This window comes from Leopardus geoffroyi, chromosome B1 (genome assembly GCF_018350155.1).
Source record: "Leopardus geoffroyi isolate Oge1 chromosome B1, O.geoffroyi_Oge1_pat1.0, whole genome shotgun sequence".
Lineage (NCBI taxonomy): Eukaryota > Metazoa > Chordata > Mammalia > Carnivora > Felidae > Leopardus > Leopardus geoffroyi.
Window position 1 is genome coordinate 150,093,347 of NC_059327.1, and position 24,365 is coordinate 150,117,711.

A 24,365-nucleotide genomic window follows, 5' to 3' on the forward strand; every position below is an offset into this window, starting at 1 on the left:
TGCTGAGGTACTACAGTTACATTTGGCCCTCACCATGTGTTTGACATGTTCTGTTTTAGCACTGTGTTGGATTATTAGCCCACAAAACAAGTTCACCTTGATCTTTTACATTAAATATAAACTAGCTCAGGGACGAAATTTGACATAAATCTACACCTGTGACGTTTCCATCTAAAGAAGGCAGAAATAAAACAGGGCTTTGGGCTAGGTTACAATAAAACATCAGAAGTGCCAGAAACACAAGTCTTGAAGCTCTATCAGTCAGGAGGTATGGCAAGTGCCCCTCCTGAACAGAATCAGAATCACTGCTCAGCCATAAACAACAGCATCCCACTGATGCAGGGCAACCTCCCCACACTGACATTATCTGGAAAGATCCGAGTGACGGTTACTTTCTTCCTTTTTCTACTCTCTACAACTTTTAATGCTTCTTTCTTGTTGAAACTTCAGAAGTGGACTCAGAAGAAAGAGAAAGGAAAAAAGCTTTCGAGAATGAAGATGCTTTTAAAACATCTGACCTTAGCCAACCTGTTGGAGACTCTGCTTGTCATGCCACTAGATGGGATGTGGAATATTACAGTTCAATGGTATGCTGGAGAGCTCCTCTGCAAAGTTCTCAGCTATCTGAAGCTTTTCTCCATGTATGCCCCAGCTTTCATGATGGTAGTGATCAGCCTAGACCGCTCCCTGGCCATCACGAGGCCTCTAGCTGTGAAAAGCAATGGCAAGCTCGGACAGTCCATGATTGGCCTGGCGTGGCTCCTCAGTAGTATCCTTGCTGGACCACAGGTAAACCATTATCATGAACTTGTTTGGATATGGCAATCACAGATTTCCTATCTAATCTTGAGTATTGTATTGTATTATTGTATGTCAAAGGCAGTATTGTATTGTCTTCGAGAGCTTGGATTCTGGAAATTCAAGAGCAAAGTTTAATCCTGGCTGTTACCTTGGGCAAATTTTTAGCTTCTCTGGGTTTCAGTTCCTTCATTTATAAAATGGAGGTAATGCCTATATTATGCAACTTTTGTAAAGATAAGAAGAACAATGTATTAAAGTGTCTAGCATAATCTCTAGTACATAGTAAATGCTCCTCAAAAAATGTGGCTATTGTCCAATTGGACCTCATCCCCATCTTATTCTTTCCTCTAGTTCTTCTTTTGCTCTGGTTGATATAGTAAATGGAGAGAATATTTAGGAACTACGGAATTTGCATAGGTAGAAAGTATTTATAATTTGTCTTATTTGGGATTTCTTGAGTGGAAACTAATCTGTTTCTGTCGCAACTTAGAACTATTGTCAGCTAGTACGTTGTTCTGGAGTTTGCAGCTGGGTGGGACTGAATAAAGAGGAAAAGTGGGAAACCCCGGACTTCTGAAATCTGAATATTTCTCTGAGATTGACTTGAGCTTTTCTGGAAAAAGTGTAGACCATAACAGGCTGTTAGCAAAATCAGGTACAAGTAGATATTGTTCCAGATTGTCCTCATCTGAGGCAACCTGGTTAATTGGCCTGTAGAATTTGCCTTTTTTTCAGCAGTCATATCTCTGAAGAAAAGGACATGGTCTTACAAATAGCAAAGCTTCCCTAATAACAGATGAGTAAATTGTCTCTATGCTTGTAAATGTATCGTATGGTGATGAACCCAGGGTACAAGGTTGTGTCAAGAAGTGGCATCAAGGTTAACCAGGATGTTCCCAAAATCTGCCACTACAAATGGAATTTATGTAGGCATTCTAAATGGGCCAGGTGCTTTAAAAAACAAAAAGAAGAAACATAAAACAACAACAAAAAATCCTGCCATGCAAAACTCATTAAATACAGTTAAAACATTAAAAAGTTGGGCCACCAAATTTTCACCACCAATTCCTCACTTAACTAATATTTCATGGATATTAGATCAATTTAGTTGGGGTGTGTTTTATGGCAGGAGGAATGGGAAAAACTAAAGTACTTTGATGTTCCTGGAGAAAGGCATATGACGATTCTCACGGTGACTGAATATACAAGAATGGGTATAGTAAATACGTCTCTTGAAATGAGACTATTTAGCTAAGGCTATGGTTTAAGTTTTCCATTTTGTTTCTTTAAAGTAAGAGTGTTGCCTATTTATTCTTTTTCTTAGGAAAGATAAACAAGTTAGGTTCTTCACACTGAGCATGATACTGATGGTTTCAAAGAAACCACCCCCCAAGAAAATGTAATTCAGTTGTGGAGACAATACTTTTATAAAACTAATACAACCATATACTAAACATTTATAAAACTTAGTACCAGTGTAAGAAGGAGAAATGAGTAAGAGTTGAAATGGTAAAGGAATGATTTAAGAAAAAAGTAGGATAAGCTGAGTTTTTTCAGATAAATGGTATTTGGATAGAAAAAAAAGTCAAGGATCACATATATTTTTCAGGAAAGGTTGAAATGTGTGATTAATTTTCACGGGACACTTGTCTGGCTGAAGTGAAAGATTGAGAGGTGGCACCAGCAGGATATCAGATTTGGTGGTTGCTCCCTTGTCTTCCACTTCTCGTGTACTATTTGTCATAAAACATCATGATCATGCATTTGCTCGTCTTTGTCATTAAGGAATACACTCTTAAACGGTGGAGACTCTGTTGTGTTCAACTTCATTAACATTCACTGTACATAATAGGACAAGTAGCAGAAATAGAAACTTTAAATGTTCAGATGATCTAATTTTTCTGCAGATCAAATAAATCCTTCACTTTTTCCTTTAAAAACAAATTGGCTTCATTCATTTAAATGAATGAATGAAGGGTATAATGGACCTATATTATATAAGTATTTTTTTTTCAACGTTTTATTTTATTTTTGGGACAGAGAGAGACAGAGCATGAACGGGGGAGGGGCAAAGAGAGAGGGAGACACAGAATCGGAAACAGGCTCAGCCCAGTGCCTGACGCGGGGCTCGAACTCACGGACCGCGAGATCGTGACCTGGCTGAAGTCGGACGCTTAACCGACTGCGCCACCCAGGCGCCCCTGGACCTATATTATAGAAGACATTGATAACCAGGGGAAATTCTGAAATTAATGTGGGAGCCACATATCCTTTGTGACTCCTATGCAAGAAATAAAATGACTTTTTAACAAAAATATTTTAGGAAAATTTTCATAGACCCAAATAATTGCGAGAAACAGAGAAACCTTTTCTGAATTTTCTGGCAATGAAATGATTAGGTTGGTGGCTAGGGTGGTCTCAGAGAGCATTGATTTTAAGAGGGACATTTCAAACAAAAAACAAAGTTTGGAGGGGCGCCTGGGTGGCGCAGTCGGTTAAGCGTCCGACTTCAGCCAGGTCACGATCTCACGGTCCGGGAGTTCGAGCCCCGCGTCGGGCTCTGGGCTGATGGCTCAGAGCCTGGAGCCTGTTTCCGATTCTGTGTCTCCCTCTCTCTCTGCCCCTCCCCCGTTCATGCTCTGTCTCTCTCTGTCCCAAAAATAAATAAACGTTGAAAAAAAAAATTTAAAACAAAGTTTGGCAACAAATTGGATTTAGGGAGATAAAGAGAACGGTATAAACTAAAGCTCTAATATTTTTAGCCAAGGAGTTTTAACAGTGAAACCATTGAAATAGGCAGGTAGGTTGAGAACAGAAGTGTCTGCCTGTTTGTTTCTCTGTTTGAAGGGGGAGGGAAGGCAAACTGTGAAAAGAGCTGAAAACATTTGCTTTAAGACATGATGATATCAGTATAAGGTCTTTGGAGAAGTATAGCCGTTTGGAAAGTAGTTGGTAAGTTAGGATACTGATGAAAGTCTGAAGAAGTAGAAATAAGTCAAATTGTGATAATAACTGAAATGCAAATTAACAATTTCAACCTTCTCTAAGCACTGTCCCAGAGGGTATAATAAAAATATTGATTTATTAATTCAATTATCTTCATCTAAGTATGTCACAGCAATAATAGAAAGATAGCGCCAAATATTTATCTGTCTTGATATAGTAAAAAGAAATTATGAAATTAAGTTTGAATTGTTTAGGATTTTCATGTAATAGCCTGACCTCAAATACATCACTCTTCCTGAGAGATTTATGTGAATATGGGCCACAGAAAATGATGGTATTCTTTTATTTGGTAAAACACATAATTCATCCTTACTTTCAGCAGCAGATTATATTTGTAAAGCACTTTGCCGAAGCTTCCTGAAAAACCTCACTCTGTGCAGCACATAACAGCCATGTTACTACCACCACCCCGCGTATTAGACAACATACAAAGAGAATCTTTGAAAGCAATGGCGTGCACACCTTTCTGGCAGTAAGAAATGCATACTACATTGGGACTTTGTTCCTCACACACTTATAACTGGGAAAATTTTTCATAAAATATTCAACACCATTCCACTTCATTTTTTTTTTTTTTAAGTTTACTTATTTTGAGAGAGAGAACATGAGTTGGGAAGGGGCAGAAAGAGAGACGGAGAGAGATAATCCCAAGCAGACTTCGCACTGTCAGCACAGAGCCCCATGCGGGGCTCAATCCCACAAACTGTTTAAGATCATGACCTGAGCCCAAATACAGTCAACCACTCAACTGACTGAGCACCCCTCCATTTCATTATTTACTGTTTCATTATTTACTGTTGATTGCCACTGACTGATGGGTACAATCTGCAGTGCAAAAACAACTGGTTTAAAGGGATTCATTGACTTTCTCAATGTCACTTGACCTGTTGGACTCATGTCTTTGTATTAAGTCCGGTTTTTCTTTTTATTATAGCTCTCTCTCTCTGCTGTCTCTCTGAATAAAAGAGGTTTTAATCCCATGACTAATGTTACACATGTTTAATGGGGAAGATGAAAGACTGAAAGGGCTTTTTACTTCTAGACTGTGGCACATAGTAAGCTTCACCATGCTCTGTGGATAAGCCCACTGACAAAGGTGCATCCTGTAATGGCTAATTTACATTGAAAGGATGAATTTAATCATCATCCTCTCGTTTATATATTGATTGTCTATTGCTTGAGAAATTCTGTGATGGTCTGGGGATATATTTTCAGAAGTTCTAGCATAGCATAGCTCAACTTTCAAACTTTTTCCTAGTAATGGAATTTTTTTAAAAAAAGCAAAATTCTAAGGGTGTCTGGTGGCTCAGTTGGTTGAGCGTCCAACTCTTGATTTAGGCTCAGGTCATGACCTCACTGTTCGTGAGATTGAGCCCCACATTGAGTGTGGTGCTGACAGCACAGAGCCTCCTTGGGATTCTCTGTCCCTCCCTCTCTGCCCCTCTCCCTCTCACGCTCGTTCTCTCTCTCTCTCTAAAAATAAATAAGTAAACTTAAAAAAAAAAAGCAAAATTCTATCTGGAGCCCCAATGAAACATACAAGTGGAGCTGTTCTTGCTAAAGAGAGGTAAGGGAAGCCAATCTTCTGTTTGACCATTTACTAGCCCTGCTCATGGTCTCTAAAGACCTTAGATTTCCCTGAAACAAAGCTTGGAAGACAATAGAATAGTAGAAATGGCATGAATATTGGATTTTAACAAAGTTGGTTTCAAATCTCAATGCTGTCTCTTACCATCTCTGTGGTTGTGAGTAAATTACTGTAACTAAGTTTAAAAGCATAATTGTGAAGAATAAATTATAAAGATACATAAAATCATCTAGTACAAGACTTAATTTTTAAACACTCTGATAATGTTCATTCCTTCCTCTCCTCCTGCTTTCATTCCTTTGTTCATAAAGAGTTTTTGAAGTCAGGAGATAAAATAATAGGGAAATACGAGTATGAAAATTAAATGATCCTTTAAGAGACAGCAAAGAGAATTGGTTTACATAAAGATTATTTCCAATTTCTCAAAATTATAACATTCATTCTGACTGATAAGTAAGTTTAGCCAATCTACTCCCTAGTCACCAGGCTATCCTGCTCATTCTGAATGCTATATATGCTGATGCATAATAGTTCTAGTCTTAAAGGTATCATTTGTAACAGTCAAATAAGAAAGGAAGGAAGGAAGGGAGGAGGAAGGTAGGAAGGAAGAAGGCAGGCAGGCAAGGAGGGAGGCAAGGAGGGAAGGAAGAGGGAGAAAAAAAAAGGAAAGGAAGGGAAAGGAAGAGAAGGAACAAACATGACCTGAAAGGCAATCTGCTTTAAGACTATGTGTGGTTAGGTTCGTAAGTGCATGTTGAGGATAAAACATTTCCTGAATTAGATGTGTCCGTATCTAATCAAAAATCACATGCTTTCCAATGACAGTCATTTACCACCACAAGAGTTACAGAGTAGCAGATTATTTGCAGAAGTTCATACCACTAGCTTATCCATGTTAATATGGAGCATACATTCGGACAGCTTTTAAATTCTAACATTAACCCAGGTCGGAAGGCATGATATATGAGACATCCTTTTGGTCTTTGGTGTAAAGATACATGGCTGGGGGTGCCTGGGTGCCTCAGTCAGTTGAGCATCCAACTTCAGCTCAGGTCATGATCTTGCAGTTCATGAGTTCGGGCCTCACATCGGACTCACTGTTGTCAGCGCAGAACCTGCTAAGGATCCTCCGTCCCGGCCCTCTCTCTGTCCCTCCCTGTCTGTGCTCTCTCAAAAATAAACGAACATTAAATATATATATTTTTTATATATATAATTTAAATTTATATATAAATATAAATATAAAATTTTATATATAAATTTATATAAAATTATATAAATGTATATTTATGTATGTGTATATATATGTATATATATATGTATGTGTGTATATATATATTATATATATATACATACACTTGACAGGAATGGAATATGTTTCTGAACTTGACAAGGAGCTTAAATTCAATAAACACTTGTCACACATGTACAATATGCCAAAGAACTATACTGGAACATAGTAGTAGCATACTAAATACATAAATAACAACAATAATGATGATGATGATAAATGTTAGTTATTGAAGACATAAATATGTGCCGGGAAATATGCTAAATCCTTTTGCATGCATTATTTCCTGTAAGGCTCCCAACAACTCTCTCTATTGGATACAATTATCTTTTTTTTCATTCATAAAGAAACTAAGGTTAAGAATGTTATATACAATGCCCAAGATTACTGTCTAGTAAGTGTGGGTGTCAGTATATCCAGTTAACTCCATACCCAGAGCTTTTAAATACTACACTATATCACACCATGCAATGTTGTCTATTTCCTTTTTTCCTGTAGGATGCTGGAGAAGGATATGGCAGGAAAGTCTTAAGTTGAGAATAGATGCTTAACAGCTATAAGGAAATAATATATGGCAAATATATAAATAAATAAACATATGAATACACATTTATAAGTTGTGTGCCCTGAAATTTTTTTCATAATAATGTTTATAACTCATATAGTGCTGTGTGCCAGGCATTATTAGAAATACTTGGCAAGTATTAAATCATTTAATTGTCTTGACAGCTCCTAGAGGTAAATACTATTAACATCTCTGTTTTATAGATGAGGAAACTGAATGAAGTACATTATCTAAAAATAATTACCTCTTGTGGCTTCCCAAGTGGCTCGGTTGGTTAAGCGTCTGACACTTCCTTTCGGCTCAGGTCATGATCTCACTGTTCACAGGTTCGAGCCCCGTGTCGTGCTCTTTGCTGACAGAGTGAAGCCTACTTAGGACTCTCTCTCTCTCTCCCTCTCTCTGCACCTCCTCTGCTTGCTCATGCTCTCTTTCTCTCAAAATAAATAAACATTTAAAAATAGTAATAAAGATAATTACCTCCGGAAAAGATTAGACAATAACGTAATTAGGCTGGGATAAGGTGAGGGTTAAAAATAATACTCTAAGAAGCATATGCAAATGACTGTAAAGAAGGAAAACATATTTCTCTCATTTATGGCAAAATAAAGCAAATACTGATGAGAACTGAGGTCAGGTATGAGAAAGGAGAAACAAAGAAATTAAAGAAATATAATCCAAAGACGAAAAAAAAAAAACAAAAAACCCCAACAACCCACGAACTAAAGTAGATCCCTATACTAATCATTCAAATGAACATGACCTTGGAGCACAAAATAAACTGAACCTAGGCTAAAACAATTTATGGGAAAGTAAGATTCTCAGTTACCATAACACTTTACCATATCACTCTTTTAGCACTTATCACAGTCTACCTAGTACGTACGACAGGTGTACAACCATGCTATTATCTCCCCTACCAAATTTTAAATTCTCTGATAACAGGATATATCTGGTTCATCTTTTATGACAGAGAGCACCTAGTTTTTGAACAAGGAGTTGCTTTAAAAATAAGCATTTATTAAACGAAGATGATAACTATCAGCTCAAATCATAGTTCTCTATTTCAAAGTCAGATTAAATTTCCTTATAACTTGCAGCCCAGTGACAAATACTTGAGGTAGGCACAATATACCTTTTCTCCAGGAACTCCTTACAGTCTTTAAGTTAATGCTTTGCTAGAGGGAAAAACAACCTTAGCTGGAGGATAGCTAGGCCTCCAGCGTCCTGTGAGTTTTCTTTAGCATATGAAAATCTCTTTTGAGAGGGAGGGAGCCAAAACATAAGAGACTCTTAAAAACTGAGAACAAACTGAGGGTTGATGGCTGGTGGGAGGGAGGGAAGTGTGGGTGATGGGTATTGAGGAGGGCACCTGCTGGGATGAGCACTGGGTGTTGTATGGAAACCAATTTGACAATAAATTTCATATTTTAAAAAAAGAAAGAAAGAAAATCCCTTTGGAAACACACTCCTTTGACTTTACCTTCCCCAACTCCCAAGTACATAATCAGTCTCTCCTCAGGGTCCAGGCACCTCTTCCACCCAGAGGACCTGTCCTAGTGCTTTAATAAATCATCTTTTTGCACCAGGAAAAAAAAAAAGCCATTTTATTGAAAGTTTTATCATATTAACTTAAAAAGATGAAATATTTTTTTTTCAACGTTTATTTATTTTTTGGGACAGAGAGAGACAGAGCATGAACGGGGGAGGCGCAGAGAGAGAGGGAGACACAGAATCGGAAACAGGCTCCAGGCTCTGAGCCATCAGCCCAGAGCCCGACGCGGGGCTCGAACTCACGGACTGCGAGATCGTGACCTGGCTGAAGTCGGACGCTTAACCCACTGTGCCACCCAGGCGCCCCAAAAAGATGAAATATTAAAGTGAAAATGTGGCCTAGTGCAGAGAAGAAAGTCAAACTCGGATCATCTGGGTCCAAGTATGATCAGGAAGTTGTGGAGGGAAGTACCTAAGGTTTTAAAGAAATACTAGATTCTCAAGTTCTTTGTAAAGTAACTCTTCCAAAGACTCACAACATCTGTTGGGTCAAATTCAGAACTGAACTTTAAATTTAAAGTCAGTCTGCAAAGAAGTATGGAAAACTTAAATGGTTACTTTGTGATACGGAAAAAGATCTGGATTATAAAATAGAACTAGCTGAATACATGTTTGAGTTTCTGAGCTTTAAATTTGATGATATGATCATTGTGCACCCTCTAGTGGATTAATTTAACAATACTATTTTGCCCTTGAAAAAAGATCTGAAACTGAAAATCAACATTTTAATTACAAATAAAAGATAGAACATTATATTTTATATTATTTTACTTATATTTTATTTAGAGTTTATTATATTTATATTATATTAAATTACTCTACAAGCAAAGAAAGGAAATATAGGGTTGTTGTGTTTTTTTAAAAGCATATTCCACTACCACTCCATCACCCCAAAAAGGAAACAAATCCTGGGCCTGTGGAATTAAGTTAATTGGATTTACTAACTCAATTAAAGACTTTAAAAAGTAAATACTGTCCCTCAATTGCTTAAAATTTTAAAAATCCTGCAACGTTTTTGTTTGAATTTATTTGCTATTAGTTTTAAAATGCTTGGTCACTCTTATATTTTCATTTTAATAATGTGTCATGGTAAAATGAAGTTTCTCAGTGGAGAAGCTTGGAAATGACTAGGTAAGAAGTTCACTTGATAAATGGGGAAAATTTCAGTGTATATTTATTAGTATGTGTTTTTGAAAAGTACTTGGCAACATTTCTTTATTCTTTCTTATTTCAAATTTTTATTTAAATTCTAGATAGTTAACATATGGTAAATTGGTTTCAGGTGTACAATTTAGTAATTCATGACTTACATATAACACCCCATGCTCGTCCCAACAAGTGCCCTCCTTAATATCCATCACCCATCTAACCCATTCCCCACCCACCTTTCACCATCAACCCTCAGTCTGTTCTCTTATGGTTTTCCTTCCTCTCTTTTTTTCCCTTTCCCTATCTTTACCTGTTTTGTTTCTTAAATTCCACATGTGAGTGAAATCATATGGGATTTGTCTTTGACTGACTTATTTCACTTAGCATAATACACTCCAGCTCCATATATGTCGTTGCAAATGGCAAGATTTCATTCTTTTTGATGACTGAATAATATTCCATTATATATATGTATATATACCACCTCTTCTTTATACATTCATCGATTGATGGACATTTGGATTCTTTCCATAGTTTGGCTGTTGGTTTTTGTTGTTGTTTTATTTTATTTTATTTTATTTTATTTTATTTTATTTTATTTTATTTTAATGTTATGTTATGTTATGTTATGTTATGTTATGTTATGTTATGTTATGTTACTTTATTTTACTTGTTTCAGGGAGAGCATAGTCAGGGAAGAGGGGCAGAGGGGGAGAGAGAGAGACAAAATCTTAAGCAGGCTCTACACTCAGCATGCAGCCTGATGCAGGACTCAATCCCACAACCCTGGGCCATGACCTGAGCCGAAATCAACTGACTCAGCCACCCAGGCACCACCATAGTTTGGTTATTATTGATAATGCTGCTATAAACCTCGAGTGATATGCCCCCTCAATCAGTATTTTTGTATCCTTTGGATAAACACCAGTGTAATTGCTGGCTTGTAAGTACTTCTATTTTTAACTTTTTAGGAACCTCAATACTGTTTTCTACAGTGGCTGCGCCAGTTTGCATTCCCACAAACGGGGCAAGGGGATTCCCCTTTCTCTGCTTCCTTGCCAGTATCTGTTTCCCGAGTTGCTAACATTAACCATTCTGACAGGTGTGAGGTGGTATCTCATTGTGATTTTGATTTGTATTGCCTTGATGATGAGTGACGTTCAGCATCTTTTCATGTGGATGTTAGCCATCTGTATATCTTTGGAAAAATGTCTGTTCATGGCTCTGCCTGTTTCTTAACTGGACTATTTGGTTTTGGGTGTTGAGTTTCATGAATACTTTATAAATTTTGGATACTAACCCTTTATCAGATATGTCATTTGCAAATATCTTCTCCTATTCTGTAGGCTGCCTTTAAGTTTTGTTGACTGTTCCTTTCGCTGTGCAGAAGCTTTTTATCTTGATTAAATCCCAATAGTTTATTTTTGCTTTTGTTTCCCTTGCCTCCAGTGACATGTCTAGTAAGAAGTTGCTACAGCTGATGTCAAAGAGGTTGCTACCTATGTTCTCCTGTAGGATTTGGCTTCCTGTCTCACATTTAGGTCTTTCATCCATTTTGAATTTATTTTTCTGTTTGGTATAAAAAGTCGTCTGGTTTCATTGTTCTGTATACTGCTGTCCAGTTTTCCCACCATCATTTGTTGAAGAGGCTGTCTTTTTTCCATTGGATATTCTTCCCTGCTTTGTTAAAGATTAGTTGACCATATAGTTGTGGGTCCATTTCTGGGTTTTCTGTTCTGTTCCATTGATCTGTCTGTGTGCCAATACCATACTATCTGGTGATTGCAGCTTTGTAATATAACTGGACATCTGAAATTGTAATACTTCCAGCTTTGCTTTGCCTTTTCAAGATTTCTTTGGCTATTTGGGGTCTTTTGTTGTTCCATACAAATTTTACAATTGTTTGTTCTAGTTCTGTGAAAAATGCTGGTGGTATTTTGATAGGAATTGCATTAAATGTGTAGATTTCTTGGGGTAGTATAGACTTTTTAACAATGTTTGTTCTTCCAATCCATGAGCATGGAATATTTTTCCATTTCTTTGTGTTATCTTCAATTTCTTCCAGAAGTATTCCATAACTTTCAGTGTGCAGATATTTTACTTCGTTGGCTAGGTTTATTCCTATCTATCTTACGGTTTTTGGTTCAATTATAAATTAGATCAATTCTTTGATTTCTCTTTCTCCTGCTTCATTATTGATATATAGAAATGCAACAGATTTCTGTATGTTGATTTTCTATTCTACAACTTTGCTAAATTCACATATCAGTTCTAGTAATTTTCGGTGGAGTTTTTCAGTTTTTCTACATAGAGTAGCATGTTGTCTATGAATAGTGAAAGGCTGGTTTCTTCCTTGCCAATTTGAATGTTTTTTTATTTCTTTTTGTTATCTGATTGATGAGGCAAGACTACCATTACTATGGTAAATAACATTGGTGAGAGTGGACATCCTTGTCTTGTTAATGACTGTAGAGGAAAAGCGCTGTTTTTTCCCATTGAGGATGATATTAGCTATGGGTTTTTCATACATGGCCTTTATGATGTTGAGGTATGTTCCTCTATCCCTACTTTGTTGAGGGTTTTTATGAATAATGTTGTATTTTGTCAAATGCTTTTTCTGCATCTATTGAGAGGATCATATGGTTCTTGTCTTTAATTATTAGTGTGGTGCATCACATTGATGTGCAAATATTAAACCACACCTGCAGCCCAGAAATGAATCCCTCTTGATCATGGAGAATAATTCCTTTCATGTACTGTTGGATTTGATTTATGAGTATCTTGTTGAGAATTTTTGCATCTATGTTCATCAGAGATATTGGCCTTTGGTGGGGTCTTTGTCTGGTTTTAGAATCAAGGTAATACTTGCCTTATAGAATGAGTTTGGAAGTTTCTTTCTATTTTTTTTTTTTTTTTTTTTTTGGTGGGGGAACAGTTTGAGAAGAATAGATATTAACTCTTCTTTAAATGTTTGATAGAATTCCCCTGGGAAGCCATCTGGCCCTGGATTTTCGTTTGTTGGGAGATTTTTGATTACTGATTTAATTTCTTAACTAGTTACAAGTCTGTTCAGTTTTTTTTATTCCTTCCTGTTTGTTTTGGTAGTTTGTATGTTTCCAGGAATTTATCCACTTCTTCCAGATTGCCCAGTTCGTTGACATAAAATTTTTCCTAATATTCTCTTATAATTGTTTCATTTCTATGGTGTTGGTTGTGATCTCTTGTCTTTCATTCGTGATTTTATTTATTTGGGTCCTTTCTCTTTTCTTTTTGGTAAGTCTGGCTGGAGATGTATCAATTTTATTAATTTACTCAAAGAACCAGCTCTTAGTTTCATTGATCTCTTCTGCTGTTTTTGTTTGTTTCCACATCATTTATTTCTGCTCTAAGCTTTATTATTTCCCTTCCTTTTTTGGCTTTAGACTTTATTTGCAGTTCCTTTTCTAGCTCCTTTAGGTGTAAGGTTAGCTTGTGTATTTGAAACTTTTCTTGCTTCTTAAGGTAGGCCTGTATTGGTATACGCTTCTCTCTTTTGACTACCTTTGCTACATCCCAAAGATTTTGAACTGTCATATTTTCATTATCATTTTTCTCCATATATTTGTTTTATTTCTTCTTTCATTTCTTAGTTAATCCATTTGTTCTTTAGTAGGATATTCTTTAATCTCCATGTATTTGTGGTCTTTCCAGATTTTTTCTTGTGGCTAACTTCAAGTTTCATAGCATTGTGGTCTTCAAATATGCATGGTATGAGCTCAGTCTTTTTGTACTTGTTAAGGCCTGATTTGTGACCCAGTATGTGATGTATTCTGTACAATGTTCCATGTGAACTCAAAAAGGTGAATATTCTGCTGTGTTAGGATGAAATGTTCTGAATATATCTGTTAAGTCCATCTGGTCTAATGTGTCATCAAAGCCATTTTTTCCTTGTTGATCTGCTTAGATGATCTGTCCATTGCTGTAAACGGGGTGTTTAAAGTCCCTTCCTATTACTGTATTATTATCAATGAATTTCTTTATGTTTGTTATTAATTGCTTTATATCTTTGGGTTCTCCCAAATTGGGAGTATAAATATTTAGATCTTATTAGATATATTCTTAGATATTATTCTTAGATCTTCTGGTTGGATAGATCCTTTACTTATGATTTAGTGTCCTTCTTCATCACCTGTTACAATCTTTGGTTTAAAATCTAGTTTGTCTGATATAAGTATGGCTACTCTGGCTTTCTTTTGAGGTCCATTAGCATGATAAATTGTTCTCCATCCTCTCAATTTCAACCTGCAGGTGTTTTTAGGTCTAAAATGAGCCTCTTGTAGGCAGCACAGCAATGGGTCTTATTTTTTTATCCATTCTGTTACCATATGTCTTTTGATTGGGGCATTTAGTCATTTTTACATTCAGAGTGATTATTGATAGATATGAATTTAGTGCCTTTGTATTACCTGTAAAGTCATTGTTTCTGGAGATTTTCTCTGTTCCTTCTAATGTTTGGTGTTATTGGTCTTTCTTTCCCAGTCAAAGAGTCCCCTTTAATATTTCTCGCAGGGTTGGTTTAGTGATCACAAACTCTTAGTTTTTGTTTGTCTAGGAAATTCTTTATCATTCCTCCTATTCTGAATGACAGTCTTGTTGGATAATGCATTGATGGCTGAATATTTTTCCCATTTGGCACATTGACTATATCATGCCACTCCCTCTGGCCTGCCAAGTTTCTGTGGAGAGATCTGCTGCAAAACTTGTCTTCCCTTGTAGGTTAATGATTTTTTTCCCTTCCTACTTTCAGGATTATTTCCTTATCTGTGTATTTTGCAAAGTTTACTACTATGTTTTACTGTTGGCCTCCTTTTGTTGATTTTGATGGGGGTTCTCTATGCCTTCTGGATTTCAATGTCTGTTTCCTTCCCCAGATTAGGGAAGTTTTCAGCTATAATTTACTCAAATAAACCCTCTGCCCCTTTTCCCCTCCTTCTTCTAGGACTCTTATGATACAAATATTATTATGCTTTATGGAGTCACTGAGTTCCCTAAGTCTACATTCATGATCCAATATTTTTCTCTCCTGCTTCTTTTCAACTTCATTATTTTCCCTAATTTCATCTTCTATATCACTTATTCTTTCCTTAGCCTCTTCCATCCTTGTTGTCATTACACTGATCAGTTTTGCATCTCAGTTAAAACATTTTTTATTTTAGCTTGACTGGTTTTAATTCTTTCATCTCTGCAATAAGGGAATCCCTAGTGTCTTCTATACTTTCCTCAAGCTGAGGTAGTATCCTTATGATTGTTGTTTTAAATTCTAGTTCAGGCATATTACTTACATCTGTTTTGGTTAGATCCCTGGCTGCGACCTCTTCTTGTTCTTTCTTTTGGGATGAACTTTCCCATCTTAGCATTTGCCTAGATCTCTGTCTTCTATTGTTAGGAAAGACCGTTACGTTTCCTGCTTCTGAATATAATGGTTATATTAAGAAGAGGTTATATACTGTCCAGGGCCTGGCACTTCAGAAAGTTTTTTTGGTGTATGCTGTGTGCACTCTGCTGTAGTGTCTTGGCTGCTTTTTCCCCTCAGATCAGTCCTCTGCAGAGTTTCTTCTTACCTGCAGTGGGGAGTGTTTGGACCTTATCCTGATGTGGCAAGTTTTAACCAGTTGGTTTTGGTCTGCTTGTTAGAAAAGCCAAGATCCTGTTCCCCCTAGAGCTAAAGCGTTGCATCACGCTATGGTCAGTAGACTTGGTGCATATGGAGGGTGAGGGGCTTGTGCTGGTCTTCTGGGGGAGGGGCCTGCTGCACTGGTTCTCAGGCTGACTTGCCCTAGTAGAGGTGCACCTGCAGGGCACAGTGGGGCAGGGCTTGATGTAAGCAGCTTCAGCCTCCACTGGGAGTGCTGTGTTGTTCACTGAAATCTGTCTGTGCTGATGGGTGGGTGAAAATGGTGCCACCTCACTTTCTTGTCTCAGGAAAGGGGAGTTCACACATATCTCTTTTCAGCAAGCCCTCACATAAGTGTGAACAATCTCTACTCTTGTGTTCCAGGCTTCCATCAGAACCCTGCCTTCACCTTGTCTGTGTCTGAGCTATCTGGTTCAGTGCTCCTGTGTTTTAGCTCAGGCATGTGGCTGGGTTTCCAAACTCCAAATTTTAGGGACATGCACTGATCTTTTAGGGAAAGTTCTCACTGCACTGTGGTTGGTGCCAGTTTGTCCCAGAAAAGAAGTCACACAACCATGCAGGGGCTGAGAGTTTATGATAAAACACAGCCAAAAACTGACTTCCAGGTTAACTGTCCTCAGCAGGTGCCTCTGCTGCTATGCTAATTAATGGGACCTCTCAATGGTGCCACCATTTCTTTTGTCCTCCGAGAGGCAGTGCCACCTCTCCCAAATACACTCCAATAAGGGGAAATGTCTTTTTCAGTGCAACCCAAAGGATCCTCAGAGCACACTGTCTGCTCCTGGACCTCTGTCCTCCTTCCCCACAGGAGCATCGCTAAGCCTGCCGGGCATGATTCCAGCAATGGTGCAGACTTCTAAAACTTCAGACTTTGAGTTCTGCTGCTTGTAAAAACTTACAATAATCAGCCCCTTTCATTTTCCCAGTGAATGCTTTTGGGGAAGTGTTTTTCTTGTGCAATCCCCTGTATGCTGCTTTCTCTCTCTCCCCTCTCTCTGTGATCAGGGCTCCCTCCCCTCTACAGCACCTACAATTCATTTCTGCCCAACAACTCTCCACAGTTCCTATCTTCCACTAAGTGGCCATTTTTCTCCCTCTAGATGTGCAGATTGTCTCTCGGTCCTCAGACCAATTACTTGCGTGTTCAGAACGATTTTATATTTATCTGGCTGTGTTCAAGGAATGAGGAAAGCATAGGGTCCCCCTACTACTCTGTCATCTTTGCAACGTTTCTTAAATGGTTGATTCATTTGTGTTTTAAAAACAACAACAAAATAATTTCACACTTAGAGAAAGGTTGCAAGAATCATAGTTTTCTGGAATATCTTTCCCTCAGTTTCCCCAAATATTAACATTTTACTACATTACTTATTTGCTTTGTTTCCTATAAATTTTTTCTAAATTGTTTAAAAGTAAATTCAGATATGATGTCCCTTTTGATACTTCAGTGTTGTTTTTTTGTTTTGTTTTGTTTTTTTCTGGCACATACCCACAGTATAAGTATCAAACAAAAATCAGGAAATTAACACTGAAAAAATACTATTCTAATCTATATAACTTATTCATACCTGAGCAACTGTCCCAAAAATGTTCCTTTTAACAAAAAAGAATCCAAGGTTATAATCCAAGATAGCAAAGAAGTGATGGTTAGTACCTGTCAATGCATTATATAAGGAAGCAGATGTTGTCAGTTGGTCCCATTATTGGCTATGTTAATTTAATTATTTGGTTATCTACTGTAAAGTTATTTTTACTCTTTATAAGAAAAGCTGTCTTGCAGGTAAATACTTCAAGATGATGTTAATACCCTGCTTTCTTCAAATTTCATCCATGTTTTTACCATCCATTGATGATGCTTGCCTGAATCACTTATTATTACCATTTGGTAATCACTACTTTCATTATTCCTTATACATTTATTATTTGGCTTTCTACAGTAACAAAGAGCTTTTTTCCCCTCCCCATTTATTTGTAGTCATTCTTTTGTAACTACTATCAGCAAGAATTCATGGATTCTTCATTTTATTGTTAATCATCCCTTTTATCAGGGTTTTTGTTGTTGTTTTGTTTTTTTTTTTTGTTTTTGTTTTTTTTTTTTTTTTTTTTGGTTTACTTATTTTTGGTTTTGTTTTCAATGCTTAAACTGTCCCAGATTTGACCAATGGGAGTACTTTCAAGCTCGCTCCAGAGCTCTTTTTGACATGCTCCATTATTCTTTTAGTACTTTTTGGCTTTTTGGCACAAACTGTTCCAAGCACATATTGCAGTTTGCTTGTCAGCCTTGGGCTCACTCACCTCTCCAATGAACTCTGTGTGGTTCCTTTTGGTAGAGAATGGTATTTAGAAAACAAGATCTGGGTACTAGAGCGCTGGATGTGCTTATTGCTACTGGGATATCATTTCTCCTAGGCTCCCAGAAGACAGAGCTAGAAAATAAATACACACACACACACATGCACATAAATATACAGAGATTTTCCTTACTCTTTTTTTGCAGCTGTATATCACTCTGTTGTGTGGTCCACCACAGTTTATTTAACTACTGTTCCATGAATTGGTATTTATGTTATTTTTAATGTTTTTTCAATTACAAACAATGCATCAATGAATAACTTTCTGCCTATGTATTTTCATATAACAGAGGTGGGAGTGTATCTTCAGGGTAAAATCCTGGATTCAGATTGCTGGGTCAAAGGTAAATTCAGATATAGTTATGCTATTGCTAAATTCTTCTCCCTAGTGGTTGTGCCAATTTGCATTCCTACTAGCAATGTGGGAGAGTCTATATTTTCTTACAACTTGCCCATGAAAGTATGTTATTTTTAATTTTTGCCAATTCTTATAGTGAAAAATGCCATGTCACTGTAGCCTTAATAGGCATTTTTCTTCACACAAGTGAGGTTGAACATCTTTTCACGTGTTTAAGGGCCACTGTTACATCTTTTGTAAATGGTCTATTCATGTCTTTGACCATTTGAATGGGGTTTTCTGTTTCAAAAAATAAAATTTAAGTACGTATTTGGGGAGCACATTCTAACTGCTAGATACAGCTTTAGCTGCTACAGTTATGATGGACAAAATCACTTCCAAAAGGTTTACTCAGCATAATTGCAACTGAAATTGAAATACAACAATGTTTAAATCCCTGGTTGCTGATCATTCTGCTAGGTTGAAATAGTTTCCAAAAAATCCAAAATCCTATAGATCCATTCACATTACCCAAACATATTTTAAGTAAATATCCACTTTACAGCTTCTCATTGAAGTGACAAAAGGATTACATCAAGGAGCTTAGTCATTGCTTTGGGCAACAACGTGTTAGAAGACCTGGAGAATACAGAAGGAAAAAGCTTTCAAGAAAACATGCAAATACTGTTTGAAAGAAAATAACACCATCTTTTAATTGTTTTCTTTTCTCATACAGTTATACATCTTCCGGATGATCCACTTAGGAGACAGCTCTGGGCAGACAGATGGTTTCTCTCAATGTGTCACACACTGCAGTTTTCCACAATGGTGGCATCAGGCCTTTTATAACTTTTTCACCTTCAGCTGCCTCTTCATCATCCCTCTTCTCATCATGTTAATCTGCAATGCAAAAATCATCTTCACCCTGACACAGGTCCTTCATCAAGATCCCCACAGTATGTATTCCTTAGACTCAATGTTAATTGTGGGCAAACAGGTTTCAAACAGCAATAGTCAAAGCAGAGTGACATGCACTATGTGCCAGACACTGTTCTAAGCAGTTTACATACATTAGCTCAGTTACTATTCACACTCACCCTATGAGGTAATACTTTTATTATACTTTTACTATCCCTAATTTACAGATGAGGTCATTTGGTATCTCCCAATGTTCTAAATTTGTACCATGAAATTAAGAATGAAAGAACAACTACTTTATTTTATCCAGTATAAGCATTGGCAAATTGCTCCTGCTGGGCCACTATAACACCATACCAAACACCTGATTTCTATAATATTGCAAAGTATACCTCGTTAAATGGTAGCCAAGAGACTCGCTAAAGTTCAGCCGTTCTGTTTCATATTCAAATCCCCTATTCCACACAACATAACTGGGCTTGTGTTGTGTGTGTGTGTGTGTATGTGTGTGTACATTGGTGTGTGAAATACTGTTGTAACTGACACTTTTATCTGAATTTTCACAGCTGTGTTGTGCCTTTTTTGCTTCAGTAATCTGGTAAATTCCCAAAAACTAAAATTTATGAATTTGCAAAGTAAACATGGCTATGTCATCAGAACATCCAAAAGACATGTTATCAGTGGCATAATGCATAAGTTATACCTGGTACAACTTAATAGGAAAATCATCTTAATTACTGTAGTGTGATTACTCTCAGCAGATTTTTTTCTAAAGGAAATAATTGTGGTGATGCTCTATAATAGAAACTTGGGCAGTTCCCAGCACAAAATGATATTTGATTCTTATTAAAAAGTATACTGCAAAAACAATTTGCCTTCAAAATCTTATCCTAGAGAAATTCAGTTCTATAAGGGATATCTAAGAAGGACGCATAGAGAATAAGAAGATAGATCCCAAATAGGGCTGAATCTGAAAATGTGAGGTAGGCGGAAGCAGAAAAAGAAAACAGCAGAGGCAAAGGGCAATAGTTAAATATTATTAACATAGATTTAGTTACTTAATCTTTTATTTACTCAACCAGTATGTATTAACTACTCAATATTGCTAGAAATGGTGATAGATGTGGATACCATGGTGAATAAAACAGGCCAGTAAACTATTCCACTTTCCTGGAGTCCACCATCTAGCAGAAAAGATAGTAAAACAGTAAACCAATAATGAAATGTGATGATATTTCAAAAGAGGGAGAAATACAGTGTGTTATAGGAGGATCAATATATTTTCAAATCTAGCCCCCGTGCTAAGCCAAGATTTTTTTTTGTTAAAGTATTTATCCCTACTGATTTTTTTATTACTTATGTCATTAAAGTTTACATATACTGAAGACTAAATGAAATAATGTATGAAAAGAATAAGGTCCATAACAAGGTACAGAGTAAACGGTAATTACATTTGTATGACAAAAATCTATAACCAATCTGTACTCAATAAACTATCAACTTTAACATTTCTAGTTAAAAATTGATTTTATAATTAAAACATCATGCACATAAATGTTTTCTTCCATATTTCCACTCTTTTGTGATCAATGAACAAGAAGTTGCAAACTTCACACAGACACCACACGTATCACACACACCAGACACACAAAACACACACACACCATACAGTAAGCACATATATACCACACACACAGGCAACATACACCCCCCCCCACACACACACACCACATACACCATGCACACACGCACACACACCTGCGAACTTTAAGTGATGCATTGGTATGAAAAATGAAATTGTTTTGAATATCATAGAACATGGTTGAGAAAGACAATTTTGGACAACACACTTTCATCCATGCGTGATCCTCATTATCCTTACTGTCAGAGATATTTCAGTAAGTATAATTCTGTGTGAACAGATAATTCAATTCAGCTCAACTTTATATTTTTTTAAATTTATATTTTAAGAGTTTGAGTACTTTCATGCTTCAAATCCAAATTAGTTTGGTGGAAACTTACTTTAAGTTTTTTTTTTTTTTACATTTATTTTATTTTTTGAGAGACATAGCACAAGTTGGGAAGGGGCAGAGAGAGGAGACACAGAATCTGAAGCAGGCTCCAGGCTCCGAGCTGTCAGCACAGAACCCAATGCGGGGCTCGAACTCACAAATGGTGAGATCATGACCTGAGCCAAAGTTGGACACTTAACCGACTGAGCCACCCAGGTGCCCCTGATGGAAACTTATTTTTAAGAGCACTGTCATCTTTAATCTTTTCTATTCATTATGTGACATAACAGTGGAAAACCTGGAACATTAACATCCTTTTCAAACAAATTACCGTTATTAAAAATATTGGAAATGTGTTCTTATTCCAGTAATTAGTTTGAATTAGGGATTCTCTCTTCCTTTTTTGTCCATTCTGGTTTTGTAATAAAACTGGTCTTTAAACACCTATTTTTTTCTCTATCTCACAGAATTACAACTGAATCAATCTAAGAACAATATACCAAGAGCTCGGCTGAGGACCCTAAAGATGACAGTTGCATTTGCCACTTCATTTACTGTCTGCTGGACTCCCTACTATTTCCTAGGAATTTGGTACTGGTTTGATCCTGAAATGTTAAATAGGGTGTCAGATCCAGTAAATCACTTCTTCTTTCTTTTTGCTCTTTTAAATCCATGCTTTGATCCACTTATATATGGATATTTCTCTCTGTAATTGGTAGAATACGCAGGAAGTCATGTGAAAAAGAGCATGGTAGTGAATTTCATCAAATGAGAATAATAAACACAAAGGTTGCAGCGTTTTTATATAAAAACAAAGCAGAGTTTAATGTTAACATTCTTATTCTTTTAGAAATCACATTGTCAGAAATTCAAATATAAAGAAAAAATACAAAGAAAAAGAAAATTCAAGAAAAATAAAATATTACCTCATAATCATAAACTGAACTAATTTCTGCCCTTTCTGAACTCCTGTTATATAGATTTCTTATCATTTTCTCCCTGTCTAATAATGTGTAAATTTTTAAAAGAGCCATGGCCTAAGCAAAGAGATTCCAAAAAGTAAGGCTCAGAAACCACAACACAGTCTTAACCTAGGCATGCCTTTGAGAGTTTTATTCCAAGGGCTTAGCAGCAATTATATCTTATACTACAATAATATGCAAAGCACAGACAGAGTATTTCCCCTGCCCATAAGATCAATCTTCCCTCCTCTGGTCAAAAAAAAAAGTGCAATGGATCTATTTTTTTCTTTGATTCCAAAAGCATCTGAAGTTTGAATTATTCAGCAACCAACCCACTATCCATTCCAACCACCTGACAAGACTTACAAGTAGCTCTCCTTCATCCCAGTCTTGAGACAGCATGAAGTGCCTTCATAGAAACGGCAAGTGTAGAAGGATTCATATTTGGACTGGGGTTAGAACATTCCTCTAGGCTGCATAATCAGTGGAGTTTGTGGTAATTAACTGTACTAATATAACAGTTTTTAAATACAATCAAGATGAGACCTATACTGATCATGTCTTATACATAATATGCCCACTGTTTTAATAGGAGAGATTTTTTTCTATCTTCCGATTTTACTGAATCTATAATCCACAAGTCACTAAGAAAAATAAATAATAAATCAAACAAATGCAGAAGTGAAAAGATATTTGATACATCAGAGGAACACTGAAAATTACAGTTTCAATATATACAAGTCAACGGAGCCAACAAAGTATTGAAAATAGATAAAGAAAAACTCTGTAAATGTGTAACTAACACCTACTGATATTCACATTAAGTGGTATAATTTTCAAAATATGTGGGCACAATACCTCTTTTTATTCAGGCCTATTTCTACGTTCCATTAAAGAAGGAAAAGGATAAAAATTATGAGACTCTAATATACATTATGAGAAAAGCTTATAAGCGACTTTAAAGTAATTCAGTGATCATTTAATTTCTTTTTTAAAAATAGGTAAAATAGGGGCACCTGGGTGGCTCAGTTGGTTAAGCACTCAACTCTTGATCTTGGCTCAGGTCATTATCTCCTGGTTTGTAGGATGAAGCCCCGCATCAGGCTCCCCACTAACAGTGCAGAGCCTATTTGGGATTCTTTCCCTCTCTCTCTTAATCTCCCCTGGTCATGTGAGCGCGCACGCTCTCTCTCTCTTTCTCAAAATAAATAAACTTTTAAAAAAATAGGTAAAATATCATTACATTCATATGAGATACTTAGTGCCACTCAAAGATGAAATGTAATTTCAAAATTTCCAGGGCATGTGAAATTGTGGAAAGTAAATTACTAATTAGACTAACAACGGTCTTTACTTATTTTGCTCTTTTTTTTATTTTTTATTTATTTATTTATTTTATTTTTTTTTCAACGTTTATTTATTTTTGGGACAGAGAGAGACAGAGCATGAACGGGGGAGGGGCAGAGAGAGAGGGAGACACAGAATCAGAAACAGGCTCCAGGCTCTGAGCCATCAGCCCAGAGCCTGACGTGGGGCTCGAACTCACGGACCGCGAGATCGTGACCTGGCTGAAGTTGGACGCTTAACCGACTGCGCCACCCAGGCGCCCCTATTTTGCTCTTCTGCTCACACACACTTTTCAGTGTAGTTGTGTGTGTGTGTGTGTGTGTGTGTGTGTGTGTCCAATCACACATTATTTTCTAATTCCACTTCAACTGATCCTGTTTGTTACCACTGACCTCCTTCCTTCTACTCCTTCATTCGTATCTTCTTTTTTACTAAGCCCATACCTTTAATTAATCAATCCATGTACCAACTCTACAGTTGAATAGGGCAAGGCTCAAAATCTGTAACATGCTAAAATACTCAAGGTTAACTTTTAAGGCATGTATACTGACACCAAGATTTTATGGTTCTACTAGATGACACAATAATATCTGTAAGTTACAATAAAACCAATCTTCTCCTTTAATCTTTATAATATACGTATTCCTAAACTGATAATAATTCTTACTTCCAGATTTAAAGGCAAAAACAACACTTATATACACAATATAATTTAAGGGCTTTATTAGACATGTGTTTAATGAACACACATGTTAGCTTTGCTCTTAGATGTTTAAGAAATTGTTCTATTTAGATATGTTCTCAGGCTTTTTT

The 24,365-nt window shown here is 36.6% G+C and overlaps 1 protein-coding gene and 1 long non-coding RNA gene across 3 annotated transcripts in view; one reads left to right on the forward strand and one right to left on the reverse strand.

Moving 5' to 3' along the window:
- GNRHR (gonadotropin releasing hormone receptor) lies at window positions 1–21,961 on the forward strand. 2 transcript variants are annotated; one of them, XM_045473873.1, is made up of 3 exons: window positions 1–789; window positions 19,178–19,269; window positions 21,711–21,732. In XM_045473873.1, exons 1-3 carry the CDS (start codon window positions 271–273, stop codon window positions 21,730–21,732), a joined length of 633 nt encoding a protein of 210 aa, XP_045329829.1. In that variant the 5' UTR covers window positions 1–270. The 2 variants fall into 2 exon arrangements, with proteins under 2 accessions (XP_045329829.1, XP_045329827.1); XM_045473871.1 differs by having other exon boundaries at window positions 8–789; window positions 19,050–19,269; window positions 21,711–21,961.
- LOC123595913 overlaps window positions 19,001–24,365 on the reverse strand; it is a 19,341-nt gene continuing 13,976 nt past the window's right edge. The window contains exon 2 of the long non-coding RNA XR_006711426.1: window positions 19,001–19,213. This is a non-coding gene — a long non-coding RNA (uncharacterized LOC123595913). The remainder of the gene's footprint in view (window positions 19,214–24,365) is intronic.

What these genes read in the sequence shown, in the direction of transcription:
- GNRHR (XM_045473871.1), top strand. Translation starts at nt 271, where the DNA reads ATGGCAAGTGCCCCTCCTGAACAGAATCAGAATCACTGCTCAGCCATA. An exon ending in GTATCCTTGCTGGACCACAG is followed by an intron (nt 790 to 19,049) that starts GTAAACCATTAT and finishes TTTCTCATACAG; the next exon opens with TTATACATCTTCCGGATGAT. An exon ending in CCTTCATCAAGATCCCCACA is followed by an intron (nt 19,270 to 21,710) that starts GTATGTATTCCT and finishes TCTATCTCACAG; the next exon opens with AATTACAACTGAATCAATCT.